General features: G+C 43.9%; 1 protein-coding gene across 4 annotated transcripts in view; it reads left to right on the forward strand.

Moving 5' to 3' along the window:
- Positions 1–14,602, forward strand: part of LOC308676193 (telomerase protein component 1-like) — an 83,518-nt gene that overhangs the window by 57,115 nt on the left and 11,801 nt on the right. For all 4 annotated transcript variants that reach the window (XM_081341960.1, XM_081341963.1, XM_081341962.1 and 1 more), the window contains 9 exons: positions 355–472; positions 1,394–1,518; positions 3,666–3,765; positions 4,637–4,792; positions 4,923–5,132; positions 8,191–8,344; positions 8,916–9,134; positions 13,498–13,661; positions 14,032–14,148. In XM_081341960.1, coding sequence (XP_081198086.1) covers positions 355–472; positions 1,394–1,518; positions 3,666–3,765; positions 4,637–4,792; positions 4,923–5,132; positions 8,191–8,344; positions 8,916–9,134; positions 13,498–13,661; positions 14,032–14,148 — 1,363 coding nt within the window. The remainder of the gene's footprint in view (positions 1–354; positions 473–1,393; positions 1,519–3,665; positions 3,766–4,636; positions 4,793–4,922; positions 5,133–8,190; positions 8,345–8,915; positions 9,135–13,497; positions 13,662–14,031; positions 14,149–14,602) is intronic.

Genomic DNA, 14,602 nt, shown 5'->3' on the forward strand with positions numbered 1-14,602 from the left:
TCCCCGAAGAAGAGGAAAACGTTTTGCTTCTCATCCGAGAAGCTTCATCCGGTTCTCATCCGAGAAGCTTCAGAATCAGTGAAGCTTCTCGGATGAGAAGTAAAATGTCTTCTTCCTCCTCAGGGGAAAACAAAAACAAAACAACAATTCGGCTGCCTTTTGAAAAAGCACCTTGGAGACAGCTGTGGCCTGGATGACTGAGAATCTCCACAGACATTTGCTCAGACTGAAGAAGCAGCTGTTTGGATAAACGGCAAACGTTTTCATACCCCGAAAGACAAAGTAAGTCCCGTTGCCATGACTCACCTGGGTGACTTGAGAATCTTCATCGACCTTTTTTCTTTTCTTTTACAGTCTTGTTTTGAACCTTCCTTCCACTCCTTCTTCTGTTTCTCTTGCTCCTTCGGGAAAACTGGCCATCGTGGGTACTGTGGAAGGGACGTTGCACCTGGTGGACATGAAGACCGGACAGGTAAAAGTGATCTGATTTCTCAGCTTGGGAAGCATTCACGTTCTGCTTATCAGAAAGTCTGCTTATCAGAAAGTCTTATCAAATATCGAAGACCAGTTGTAAAAAAATTTTTTTTCCTTCAGCGTACGTTTATAACTTTGAGCAGTCGTGGAACAAATGGTTGTAACTTGAGGACTATCAGTATTATGAAAACAATATCATGAAGTGATCTTTATGTCGTTTCAAGAAATTACCATTGGTAACCCGGAGATGCTTTTTTCACGAGGCAACTGGCCTTTCTTGTTTTTCTTTGAAGACGTTTTGCTTCTCATCCAAGAAGCTTCTTCGACTCTGACCGGATGGTGGGGAACGGGAAGGTTTATATTCCTCACAGACAGCTGGTCATTTGCATTCTTTTAGAGAGTCCTTGAGGCCACTTGGAGGTTTATCTGTGTCCTCAGGGTCACCCGAGTGGTGCAAATGTGTGCGGAGCAGAAAACATCCTGCAGCCAAGAAGGCTCCACACACATTTGCACTACTCAGGTGACCCTGAAGATTTAATGACCTGTGCATTCAATTAGTGAATGCATTGGGTAAAGCGGGGAAGGATTACGTTCACTTAACGTGATTCAGTTAACAAATCCGTGGGTTAAGAATGTAATTGGCTGGCTCGATTACATCCGTAACTCGAGGATTACCTGTATATTACTTTCAGCGATAAGAAAAAGGATCTCAGAGTGAGTGCCACCCCAGAACAAAGAAGAAAAACTGCGAAAAGCATCCTTTTGACCTTTGAAATTAAAGCCTTTTGTCGGCTTGCTGCTTCATAGCCCTGTGCCTAAATCCACACAAGCACAAAATGCTTGCATCAGACGAGGATGGTTGGCGAAGGAAATGGTTGGATCTGATTTCTGTCTGCAAATTCTCTTTCTCATGATTTAGGAGCAGAAATCCTTGTTGACCTCCTGTGACGGAATCTCGGCCTGCGTATTCTTGTCTGAAACAACCGTTTGTCTTGGGGCCTTCAATGGACGCTTTGAAATTTGGAGCCTGAGAGAAGGATGCAGGTAAATCCGAAATGGGGGAAAACAAAATTATCTTGAATATAGATAGTCCTGGAATTACGACTGCAACTGGGATTAGAATGTTGATGCGGCAACATTTTGATCACGTGATCATGGGAACAATGCTATAGTCTGAAGTGTAAGGGCCAGTCCTAAGTCGGGTTTTTCAGGGCCGTTGTAACTTTGAATGGTCACTAAATGAATGGTTGTAAGTGGAGACTATCTGAAATAGAGGTTAACCACAGCTGGAGATGATATGATAGCAGTGTTCCAATATCTGAGGAGCTGCCACTAAGAAGAGGGGGTCATCCTATTATCCAAAGCACCTGAAGGCAGGATAAGAAGCATCGGATGGAAACTAAAGAAAGAGAGAAGAATTAAGAAGACATTTCCTGACAGTTAGAACAATTAATCAGTGGAATGACTTGCCTCCAGAAGTTGTGAATGCTCCAACACTAGAAGTTTTTAAGAAGAGATTGGACAACCATTTCTCTGAAATGGTATAGGGCTTACTGCATGAGCAAGGGGTTGGACTAGAAGACCTCCAAGATCCCTTCCAACTCTTGTTAGTTTGAAAAAAAAAGGAAACGTAGCTGCCACCCCTGGAATTATGAGGCTGGAGGGTGTTGACCGTCTGTATTTGTAAAATTTAAAGTAGGGCTACAGTTTAAATCCTTGGGGTGGGCAATGTGATGGTCTGTAGATCCTGGTTCCTCTTTATCAGCACCTTTGGATTTCCCTCCAACCACAAATGTAAAGATCAGGACATAACTTCTGTCTAGTTTGAGACAGGAAATGTAAAAAAATAAAAGTCCAATTTACAGAGCCAAACGATTTAAAAAGTGGGGGCAGACTTGGCTGTTCAGTCTTTACTTTTCTTGCACTAACGGCTCATTTTTTTTCTTCTAATACCCTTCTTTGAAGCTTAATACTCCTACCACTGTGGAGGAGTGTATTGTAAAAATGTCAGAGCTTACTGACATGACAAATTTAACTTGTTTGATTAGAAGAAAAAAAATGAGAAAAACGTATTTGAAAGACTGGAAAGCTGATAGGGAGCTGTTGCTGAAAGAATGTAAAAAACAAATATGTTACGATGATTTATGATTTGGGTGACCCGCAAAAGATGCAGATTAAGTGAGGCATGGAAGTGATTTATCAAATATCTAGGAAAAGATTCCAGATTATTTCAAGGTAAAATATTTCAAGAAAAGATTGGACAGCCATTTGTTGTTCTGCTAAGAGGGATGGTAGATAACGAACTGTTTACACAGCGGGTTGGAACTCACTGTATTTCATATCTTTTTTTTTTCTTTCTGTTGTTTCTTTGCTTTCCTTCGCCTTGTTTAAATTTGTCGATTGCCTGACGTAAAACCCGTAATGAATGTATAGAATCAAGATCACGTGAAGTACTAATACCACTTTACAATGCCTTGGTAAGGCCACACCTGGAATACTGCATCCAGTTTTGGTCACCACGATGTAAAAAAGAGACTCTAGAAAGAGTACAGAGAAGAGCAACAAAGATGATTGGGGGACTGGAGGCTAAAACATATAGGGAACGGTTGCTGGAATTGGGTATGTGTAGTTTTAACGAAGAGAAGAGTGAGGGGTGACATGATAGCCGTGTTCCAATATCTCAGGGGCTGCCACAAAGAAGAGGGAGTCAAGCTATTCTCCAAAGCACCTGAAAGCAGGACAAGAAGCAACGGATGGAAACTAGTCAAGGAGAGAAGCAACCTAGAACTAAGGAGAAACTTCCTGACAGTTAGAACAATTAATCAGTGGAACAACCTGCCTCCAGAGGTGGTGAATGCTCCAACACTGGAGGTTTTTAAGAAGAGACTGGACAGCCATTTGCCTGAAATGGTATAAGGTTTCCTGCCTGAGCAGGGGGTTGGACTAGATGACCTCCAAGGTCCCTTCCAACTTTCTTCTTCTTCTTCTTCTTCTTCTTCTTCTTCTTCTTCTTCTTCTTCTTATTATTATTATTATTATTATTATTATTATTATTATTATTATTATTATTATTATTATTATTATTATTATTATTATTATTATTACATTTTAAAAAAAGAGTTAGTGATCCTGCATTAATTCAGATCACATCTAAGTGCTACTTCAGGCTTCCTGTTTCTTTATTGTTTTAGGAATCTGAGCAAGGATGGTCACAAGGCCCAAATTACAGACTGCTGCATCAATTCAGATTGTAAGCTATTCGCTTCAGTATCACTGGATGGCACTCTTAAGGTATTCTTGACTGGGTTTACGGGAGGGGGATACAGACCTGGCTGGCTGAGGAATTCTGGGAGTTGAAGCCTACACACCTTCAAGTTGTCGAGAAACACTGGTTTAAGAGCCTCATTGTCTGGGAGGGGCCCTCAACATTTCAGATTTTTAAGTTTATTTGTTACCGTTTTTTTTATAATGTTGTATATGGAAGTGTGTATAAATTAAGCAAGGGGGCGCAGTGGCTCAGTGGGTTAGGACGCTGAGTTTGTCGATCAGAAGGTCGGCAGTTTGGCGTGTCGAATCCCGAGTGCCGCGTAGCAGAGTGAGCGCCTGTTACTCGTCCCAGCTTCTGCCAACCTAGCAGTTCGAAAGCACGTAAAAATACAAGTAGAAAAATAGGGACCACTACGGTGGGAAGGTAACAGCGTTCCGTGCGGAGACGTCCTCGGACAAGGGCTGGCTCTTCGGCTTTGAAACGGAGATGAGCACCGGCCCCTAGAGTCAGAAACGACTAGCACGCATGTGCGGGGGAACCTTTACCTTTACCTATAATTTAAGCTTTCCTCTTTGGCTCACACAAACTCATTAGTATGCTTTGTTTCTGCATGTATTTGCCCCTTTTGTTCAAACCACCCCTTATAATGCATCTCAGTGGCGTCAACCACCCTGTTCCACCCCATATAATGCATCTTGGTGGCATTTTAAGCAGGTTAAAGTTCAGTTATTGCCCTGTTTTCTCTGTCAGCAGTTGCCAAATAGAACCATTATAGTTTCTCATACTGCAGGGACTAAGTCTAAATTCAGCATTAGGGGAATAATTGCAGCAATTGTAAAGCATTTACAAACCCTCCCCCCAATTTCTCACTATTTTTTTTTTTAAAAATCTCAGCTCTGGGAAGCTGCCCAAGGACATGTGATCCACCAGTGGGACTTCCCATGCCCTTTGAACTGTGTGACCTTTCACCCAATGGGTCAGTTGGTGGCTACCGGTGGATGGGACAGATCAGTCACCGTCTTGGATGCTAATGGAATAAGTAAGATCTCGGTAAGGTTGAGAGGGACCTGGTGTATATCTGGGAGATGCATGATTGATGAAGACCTACCAATCCATGGAACTTGCTCTGGGGGTTTTGAGGAAGCAGACAGTTGTTTTTGACACCCGTTGTCTCTTATAGGTCATGAAGGACCATGATGCCTCCATCCATTCCATTTCCTTCTCTTCCACTGGGAAAGTTTTGGCAGCGGGTACTTTGGCTGGCTCCATCACCCTCTGGTCGTGGCAGGAGGCCATCATCCTGGGTTCATTCAAGGCTCACTCTGGATGTATCTCTGCGGCTCAGTTCCTTTCCGACGAAAAACTTCTTACAGCAGGAGAAGACTGCAAGGTGCAGCTTGGACCAGGCTGAATGATGTTAAAGGCTCAACCCTGAATGATGTTAAAAGCTCAACCCTGACAAGACTGAGTGGCTGTGCATTCCGGCATCCCGGGACATTCAAAATATTCCACCTCTTTCTATGGGGGGTGAGTTTTTACCCCCCGTGGATAGGGCTCGCAACTTGGGAGTCCTCCTAGATTCACGGCTTACTCTGGAAGACCATATAGTAGCCGTGACTAGGGGGGCTTTTGCCCAGGTTCGCCTGGTGCGCCAGTTGCGGCCCTATCTGGACCGGGATGACCTGTGTACGGTCACTCATGCGCTCGTGACCTCTCGGCTGGACTACTGCAATGCTCTTTACATGGGGCTTCCCTTGAAGACCACTCGGAGGCTCCAACTGGTACAGAATGCGGCCGCGAGAGTTGTCTTGGGAGTTTCCCGGTACTCCCATGTTACACCTTTGCTCCGCGAGCTGCATTGGTTACCAGTTGTCTTCCAGGTGAGATTCAAGGTTCTGGTAATGGTCTTTAAGTCCCTACATGGCATGGGTCCGGAGTACCTCGGGGACCACCTGCTGCCGGCGTCAACTTCCCTCCGCCCTGTGCATTCCCACAGAGAGGGCCTCCTCAGGGTGCCTCCGGTCAGAGAATGTCGGCTGGTGGCCCCCAGGGGGAGGGCCTTCTCTGTGGGTGCCCCGGATTTATGGAACCAGCTGCCGGTTGAGCTCCGGACGGCACCGGACCTTCGCTCCTTCCGACGCGGTCTGAAGACCCATTTATTTGAACAAGCTGGCCTGGCCTGATGGGGGATGTTAGGGTTTTTAATGGGTTTTTATATTGTTACTGTTTTACCTGGGCGATTATTTAATTCTCTTTTAATTTTTGTATTTTCTATTTATATGTACCCTGTTCACCGCCCTGAATCCTTCGGGAGAAGGGCGGTATACAAATTTAATAAATGAAAATGAAATGAAATGATGGGAGGGATACAAGGACCCCACATGGGCTGATGAGTTTGTTTGAGTCCTCAACTTACATCAGTTCGCTTAGCGGCCTTTCAAAGTTACAACAGCACTGAAAATGGTGACTTATGATAGTTTTTCACAGTTAACGACCTTTGCAGCATCCCCATGATGATGTGATCAAAAGTCGGATGCTTGGCAACTGACTCACTGGCTGTGTCCCAAGGTCACGTGATCACCTTTTGCGACCTTCTGATAAACAAAAGTCAAATGGGAAAACCGGATTCACTTAACCAGCCTGGTTGCTAACTTACCAACTGCAGTGATTCACTTAACAACTGTGGCAAGAAAGGTCGCAAAATGGGACAAAACCTGATTAGCAAATGTTTCACTTAACCAGAGAAATTTTGGCCTCAATTGTGGCTGTACACTGAGGACTAACCTTATTAGAAAATTCTATTGCACTTATAATGTATCTGTCATAATTTCAATTTCTGCCAGTACATTGATGAATTTACAGGAGTCTACACTAGATTATTGCTGATTAGGAACCACACAGAATTCAACACATATATTTATTAATTAATTAATTAATTAATTAATTAATTAATTAATTAATTACATTAACATATAAATTTATACACACACACACACACACACACACACACACACACATATATATATATATATATATATGTCAAATGTTAACTATTTAGATTACCTTGCTAGGCCCCAAACATGGGGCAAATCTTTATTTCCTGTTTTCAGCCTTATCTCAAAGGCCATCGAACAGGCTGTAGTCACACCGGACAGTTCATATATTTGTGTAAATTACTAACAAAGAATTAAGGGAGACTAAGATGCATTTCTGACTCTTTAGTCTTCATCAGTCAGTCATACCCTTCTGAGATTCGAACCTGGGCTGATTGCATATTAGGCAGTATTTTTACCTCTTGAGCCACAGGATCTCTCTCGCTCTCTGTTAGCTTTCTGCAAGGGAAGATATGAGTCAAATGTTAACTATTTAGATTACCTTGCTAGGCCCCAAACATGGGGCAAATCTTTATTTCCTGTTTTCAGCCTTATCTCAAAGGCCATCGAACAGGCTGTAGTCACACCGGACAGTTCATATATTTGTGTAAATTACTAACAAAGAATTAAGGGAGACTAAGATGCATTTCTGACTCTTTAGTCTTCATCAGTCAGTCATACCCTTCTGAGATTCGAACCTGGGCTGATTGCATATTAGGCAGTATTTTTATCTCTTGAGCCACAGGATCTCTCTCGCTCTCTGTTAGCTTTCTGCAAGGGAAGATATGAGTCAAATGTTAACTATTTAGTTAACTAATACTGCCTAATATGCAATCAGCCCAGGTTCGAATCTCAGAAGGGTATGACTGACTGATGAAGACTAAAGAGTCAGAAATGCATCTTAGTCTCCCTTAATTCTTTGTTAGTAATTTACACACACACACACACACACACACACACATATGTGTGTGTGTGTGTGTGTGTGTGTGTGTGTGTGTTAAAAAAATATATAAATAATTACAAATAGTTTGTCATGAGAAAACCTCAATAAAAGTAAGACATACAAACAGAGGCCCAAACACCTCACCCCACATTGTCTATGGGAAGGAGTGAGAAGATTTAGACTGGGTGGGGATTCTGAGTGACCCCCCCAAGAGCCCAGCTTTGGGAAAAATTGGTTTCTAATTCACATTTTTCCAACTCAAGAAACAGTCTACAACATGCAGCATAGCTCACTAGGATGAAAAACTCTTGCTTTTGTTGTCGTTTTCTAATCCATTTATCTAGCTGGAGATCCACTTTGATTATTAAAGAAAGACATGGCCATTAATATGAAATCCTGCACAGTCTGCATTGGTGTTTAGCCACAAATAGGACAAACCATTGAAGTAGGATTGTGTATGCGGTCTTTTGTTTTAATGAAATTATATTGAGATTTTTGGCACCTTATTTTTTTTATTTGCAGGTTGATTCTCTTCCCTCCCCCTCCCCCCAATGAATTATATAAATATTGGTAAATCCCCATGTGTATGCCTATGTGTGTTGCCTAATTGATCGTTGTATCCTGATGCACAGGTCCAGATTTGCAAAGGCCACTTGGGGCAACTTTGGACCAGTTTAGGATCGAGAGCCCTTTCCCCGGCCCTGTGCATGGCCTCAAACCTTGATGGAAGCCGATTGGCTGTGGGACACCATTCAGATGGCATCTGGATCTACAGCCAACCTTGGCGTAAGACAGTTATGGTTGGAAGTTTGGTGATGCAGTTTGGTTCCTTTATTTATTATGAGGAACTATGGCAGAACTTTCCTCCCTCCCTCCTCTCTTTCTTTCTTTCTTTCTTTCTTTCTTTCTTTCTTTCTTTCTTTCTTTCTTTCTTTCTTTCTTCCTTTCCTTCTTTCTTTCTTTCTTTCTTTCTTTCTTTCTTTCTTTCTTTCTTTCTTTCTTTCTTTCTTTCTTTCTTTCTTTCTTTCTTTCTTTCTTTCTTTCTTTCTTTCTTTCTTTCTTTCTTTCTTTCGCCTGCCTGCTAGCTGTTGTGAGCTGTGTGTTATCTCTCCATGCTGTGATGGTGTTTACTGAGTGTCTTTATGATTCGCTCGCCTGTTAAAAGTACCAGATCTCTAATCAGTCGTGTGTGTACTTTTATAAAGGGGGAAAAAATAAATAAATTAGGAAAGACTGCATAGTCTGCAATCTCCATGTGGCAGATTGAGTCTAAATTGGCCTCGAGTCTGAAAAGCATTATTAGAGTGTGAAACCTTAGGTATCTTTTTCATCCATGCGTATTCCCTTCTTCTTGTAGGCTTTCAGACGAGCCGGATTCATTTACAAGGAAGCGAGGTGGCTGTTTGTAGCCTGGCCTGGTTACACCATGTATTTTTGGTGGTGGGCCTCGGCAATGGGTCCCTTTGTGTCTGGAAGACTTTTGAGAGTAGCTCTGACTGCTGCCGCCAGTTCAAGGCTCATGAGAAAGCTGTGATGGGCCTGGCGGTGTCTGAAAAACTGGTGGCTTCTGCCTCAGGTGAGTCCCGCGGGGGGGGGGAGGAGGGGAGGGGGGATTGCTTTGCCCAGTCAGGCTTCTTTGAAGATCTCAAGAACCAGAAACAATTGAGCAAAGAAAACAAGGCTCTCCTGGGAGGATTCAGTGAGATTGAATCATGGTGGCCCCGTGGTTAGAATGCTGCGTTGCAAGCTACCTCTGCTGACTGCCGGCTGCCAGCAGTTCGGCAGTTCGATTCTGACCTGGCTCAAGGCTGACTCAGCCTTCCATCCTTCCGAGGTTGATAAAATGAGGACCCAGGTTGTTGGGGGCGGCAACGTGCCGACTCTATAAACCACTTAGAGAGGGTTGTAAAGCACCGTGAAGCGGTATATAAGCCTAAATGCCATTGCTATTGCAGGTAGCAATATCTGCCTAATATTGTCTAGGCTTGATAACTGTTCTGAACCAGCCAACTACCGGCCTTGTAATAAGGCAAACCCCTGTTCAAGTAGTAGAGACTGGAGAGCGTCTGAGGCTGCAAAGCGTCTGCCAAGTTTAATTCACAAGCAAAACAACAGAACAAGAAACACAAGAACTTGAATCCTCAAGCGGAAGGGTTGCTTTCAGCAACCAGCCCCTCCCCAAACACTCCTTTTATTTAGAGTTCAGGGCGTGGTCTCCCTGTGCCTCCTCCCGAGGAGTCCCACAGCCTTTCTTTGTTTGTTCCTGCTCGACTGCCTCCTGCGTCGGGCGTCCTTGAACAGGGCCAGCTGTGGGTCATCATCCTCCGCACTATCGGGCTCACGCAGCTGAGAAGAGGGCCCCGGCTGGGAGCTCTGCCAAGCCTGCAAGCCATCATCAGCCGGTTCGTCTTCCACACCCTCCTCCTCCCCCTCATCTGAGTCATCCGATACATCCGAGCCGGCTGCCGGGCCCACAGGCTGGCCCTGAGTCACAACAATAACTTAAGTATGGTCCGGCTTGGTTAGAACCTGGATGTTAGGCCACAAGTAGTTCTCAACTTATAACCGTTCCTTTAATGAATATTCAAAATTAACAACGGAAGTGAAAAAAAAAGTGATTTATGGCCATTTTGCACATTTACAGCCATTGCAGCATCCCCGTGGTCACGGGATCAAAATTCAGACGTTTGGCACAACTGACTCACATTTATGACAGTGTCCTGGGATCATGTAGTCACCTTTTGACAAACAGATCCAATGGGGAAACCAGATTCCCTTAAACCACCCTGTTACCAGCTTAACAACTGCAGCGATTCACTTAACAACTGTGGCAAGAATGGTCGTAAAATGGGGCAAAACACACTTAGCAACGCTCTTGCTTAAGCGACAGAAATTTGGGGTCGAATCCCAGGTTTTCAGCCCAGTCTGAGAAGCCAAAATCTATGCCACGGATGGCAAATCACTTCCCTCAGTCTAGCATTGATGATGCTAACCTACTTTGGGTAATGAAGCAAGAAATGCAAGAAAACAGCCAAGCTTTGAGAGCATAGCGGATCTCTCCGCCTCCACTTGGTTCCCAGGGAAACTCTAGGACAGGGGTAGGCAACCTTGGCTCTTTTATGACTCATGGACTTCAACTCCCAGAATTCCTGAGTCAGCTGACTCAGGAACTCTGGGAGTTGAAGTCCATGAGTCATAAAAGAGCCGAGGTTGCCTACCCCTGCTCTAGGAAGTCACTTCGGAGCCGAACATGACTTGAAAGAGATTTTCCCTCGTCTTCTTTTGGTGAATACAGATATTTTCCCATTTACTTGCGTATTTGTGATAACAGGTGAAAGAACGAACCTGGCTCTATAGGTAACATAAACCCTGCTTTCTAGAGGTTTTACTGGAGAAGGGTATGGCTAAAATTATGTGGAGGGTGTGTTGTTTACGGGTGGGTTTATTTTTTGGCTTTGATGGCACCTGGATTACTCTTTTAAGATCCCAGCTTTGATGTTCCTGGCAGTCAGTTGGTTTGCTTGATCGTCTTAATTCTAGCGAGGCTCTTTTCAGGAGCAGAAATGAATTACGGAATCTGGAATGAAATGTTTGCAAAAGACGTCTCTGGGTGTGTTCAGAATGCTTAATTACCTCCCCCTTTACTTGTTGAGTTTTTGCAACCCAGATTTGCAATAAAGAGGCAGTGCTTGCAAGGACAATACCACTTGGGGAGAAAGGAGGAGAAGTTATTTATTTTATTTATTTTATTAGACTTATATACCGCCCTTCTCCCGTAGGACTCAGGGCGGTTCACAAGGTTTTTAAAAAACAATACAACAAGTTACAAAAACTAAAAACAATTAAAATGATTACACTAATCTTGAACTAAAAACCCCAATTACGATTAAAATACAATTAAAACCCCAGTTAATACACTCAGTCCAGGCCAGAAAGCTCAAAGAGCCAGGTTTTCAGGTCCCGGCAGAATGAACGAAGGTCAGGGGCAGTCCTAAGCCCTACGGGCAGCTGGTTCCAAAGGGGCAGGCGCACCCCCAGAGAAGGCCCTCCCCCTGGGTATTGTCCGCTGGCAATCTTTTACCGGCAGCACCCTGAGGAGACCCTCCCTGTGGGAGCGCACAGGACGAAGGGAGCTTGATGCCGGCAGCAGGTGTTCCCTCAGATATCCCGGACCCAAGCCATTTAGGGCTTTATAGGTCATCACCAGCACCTTGAATCTCACCCGGAGGGCAACCGGAAGCCAATGCAGCTCGCGGAGTAGAGGTGTTACATGGGAGTATTGGGAAACCCCCATCACAACCCGCGTGGCTGCATTCTGCACCAGCTGAAGCCTCCGAGTGGTCCTCAAGGGCAGCCCCATGTAGAGAGTTTATATTTAACCCCATATTTATATTTAAGGCTTCGTGGTATCCAAAGCAGAACATCCAGATTTAGTCACAGTTTTGTTCCATACAGGATTGACCTTGTGAACTCTATAAAGCTTCCTCCTTCCGTTACGTATTCAAGATGGACAGTGATTAATATTTATATGTTATGTATATGTAAGTGTGTAGGTCTGTACATATGTTGTATATAGTATGTTTAAATGTGTGTTATGTATGTGTACACTTTGAGAGCAAGCAACTAAATTTCATTTTTAATGTTTGCCATTGTGCCCATAGTAAAAAATGACAATAAAGGTTTATCTATCTATCTATCTATCTATCTATCTATCTATCTATCTATCTATCTGTCTGTCTGTCTGTCTGTCTGTCTGTCTGTCTGTCTGTCTGTCTGTCTGTTTGTCGGTCCGTCCATCCATCCATCCATCCATCCATCCATCCATCCATCCATCCATCCATCCATCCATCCATCCATCCATCCATCCATCCATCCATCTATCTATCTATCTATCTATCTATCTATCTATCTATCTATCTGGTTTAAAATCAATATCAATATCCAGATGGTTGTTGGGCTAGACTAGAGCAAGGCGATGTTGAAGGAATTCAGGTGGCCATGTTTTGTGAAACTACCAAAAGACATATATTGCTTTAACCTCGTTAAGTCTCAAACCTTTTGATTTCTCTTCACTTTTACTTTCATATATTCATATTCATATTCATATTCATAGATTTTCACGGGTATAGGTATGTAGGTCTTGGCGTATTCGGGTCTTTTCCCATATAGGATTGAGGGTGTCTTGGCGACGTTTTGACGAGGTCCCACTCATCATCTTCAGGCTGGTGTCTTTAGTTTCGCTCGCACAAGCACGAAACCGAAGACACCAGCCTGAAGATGATGAGTGGGACCTCACTGAAACGTCGCCAAGACACCCTCAATCCTACACGGGAAAAGAACCGAATATGCCAAGACCTACATACACACACACACACACATATATATACATACATATATACATATATACACACATACACATATATACATATATATATATACATATCTATACATATATACATACATACATATATACATATATAGATATAGATATAGATAGATGGGTAGATATAGATATATAGATACACACACACACACACACACATATATATCTTATGTCAATGCTGCAAACATTGACATGTTTTTGCACTGACAATGTAAGAGACAGCCTTTTGTTTAAACTGCTTCACTTTGAATCTTGGAGGGAGGGAATTTTCTAACAACTATTTTGAGACGATAAGAAGAGAAGATAAGAAGCCACATACAGAATGGGAGGAGAGACCTCATATGTGAAACTAATTGGATAACGTGATTTATGACGTGTAGATAAGGGCGGGGATTGTGTGTGTGTTACATGGGTTTGGGTGGAGGAGATTTCACATTCTGGCATCCCTCCATGAGTGCCGATGTTTCGTTTCATTACTAAGACTTTTTAGATCAATAATATGCCTGCAATTTGTTTGATTTGTCTCATTCATCGGAACCATGACATCTTTTTCCAGAGGATTTCACCGTTGGGCTGTGGCTTTCAGAGACCCTGAGACCAGGCCCTGCTTTGGACGCCGGCATCTCGCCACTCTCCATCCTCCGTGGTCACACTTCTGGGGTGACCTGTTGCGCCTTCAGCCTTGACGGCAACTATCTTGCTACTGGAAGCAAAGACCGGGTAAGGCTGTCGGATGGCCGTCACCCCAGAGCAGAAGAAATTTATCATCTCCCAAAGGAAATGGGATGAGCTTCTGGGGTACAGCTTCCCTGTCACACCCAATCTGCCCCCCCCCCCGATACTCCAGAACAAGAATATTGGCGCATTCATCAGTTGTGCATTGGGGTGGTGAGGCTCTGTCTCCTAACAAATGTCTGCTGGAGTGGTTTTGCTCACCTGGTCACCTGCCCGCCATCCTTTGTAGCGTACCTATGAATCTTTCTGAACCTATGAAAAACGGGCGCCTAAGAAAGTAGAAAGAAGGAAAGGATAGGGCAAAAACTGCTGCAGCTCTTTCCTTTGCACTGAATGCTTCTCCTCCCAACCTCAGGCCTTGTTTCTATGGGATGTAAGGGACCCTCTTCAGAAGACTCCTTCTCTCTTGCGCTCCCTGCTTTTCTGTCACCAGGACTGGATTTCCAGCTGCGCTTGGATTGGCACCATGTTGGTGAGTTTGGAGAAATGCCCAGAGCATGCACTTCTGGGCTCCTGGTGGGGGGGGGAGGTGAGTCCCCAAGGCAGAGATGGGGATGGGTTAGTTGCTGTCATTGTCAAAGGGATGCAACGGATGGAAACTAGTCAAGGAGAGAAGCAACCTAGAACTAAGGAGAAACTTCCTGACAGTTAGAACAACTAACCAGTGGAACAACCTGCCTCCAGAAGCTGTGAATCCTGAAACACTGGAAGTATTTCAAGAAGAGACTGGCCAGCCATTTGCCTGGAATGGTATAGGGTTTCCTGCTTGAGCAGGGGGTTGGGCTAGATGACCTCCAAGGTCCCTTCCTCCTCCTCCTCCTCCTCCTCCTCCTTCTTCTTCTTCTTCTTCTTCTTCTTCTTCTTCTTCTTCTTCTTCTTCTTCTTCTTCTTCTTCTTCTTCTTCTTCTTCTTCTTCTTCTTCTTCT

The sequence above is a fragment of the Vipera berus genome (genome assembly GCF_964194415.1).
Source record: "Vipera berus genome assembly, chromosome: W".
NCBI lineage: Eukaryota > Metazoa > Chordata > Lepidosauria > Squamata > Viperidae > Vipera > Vipera berus.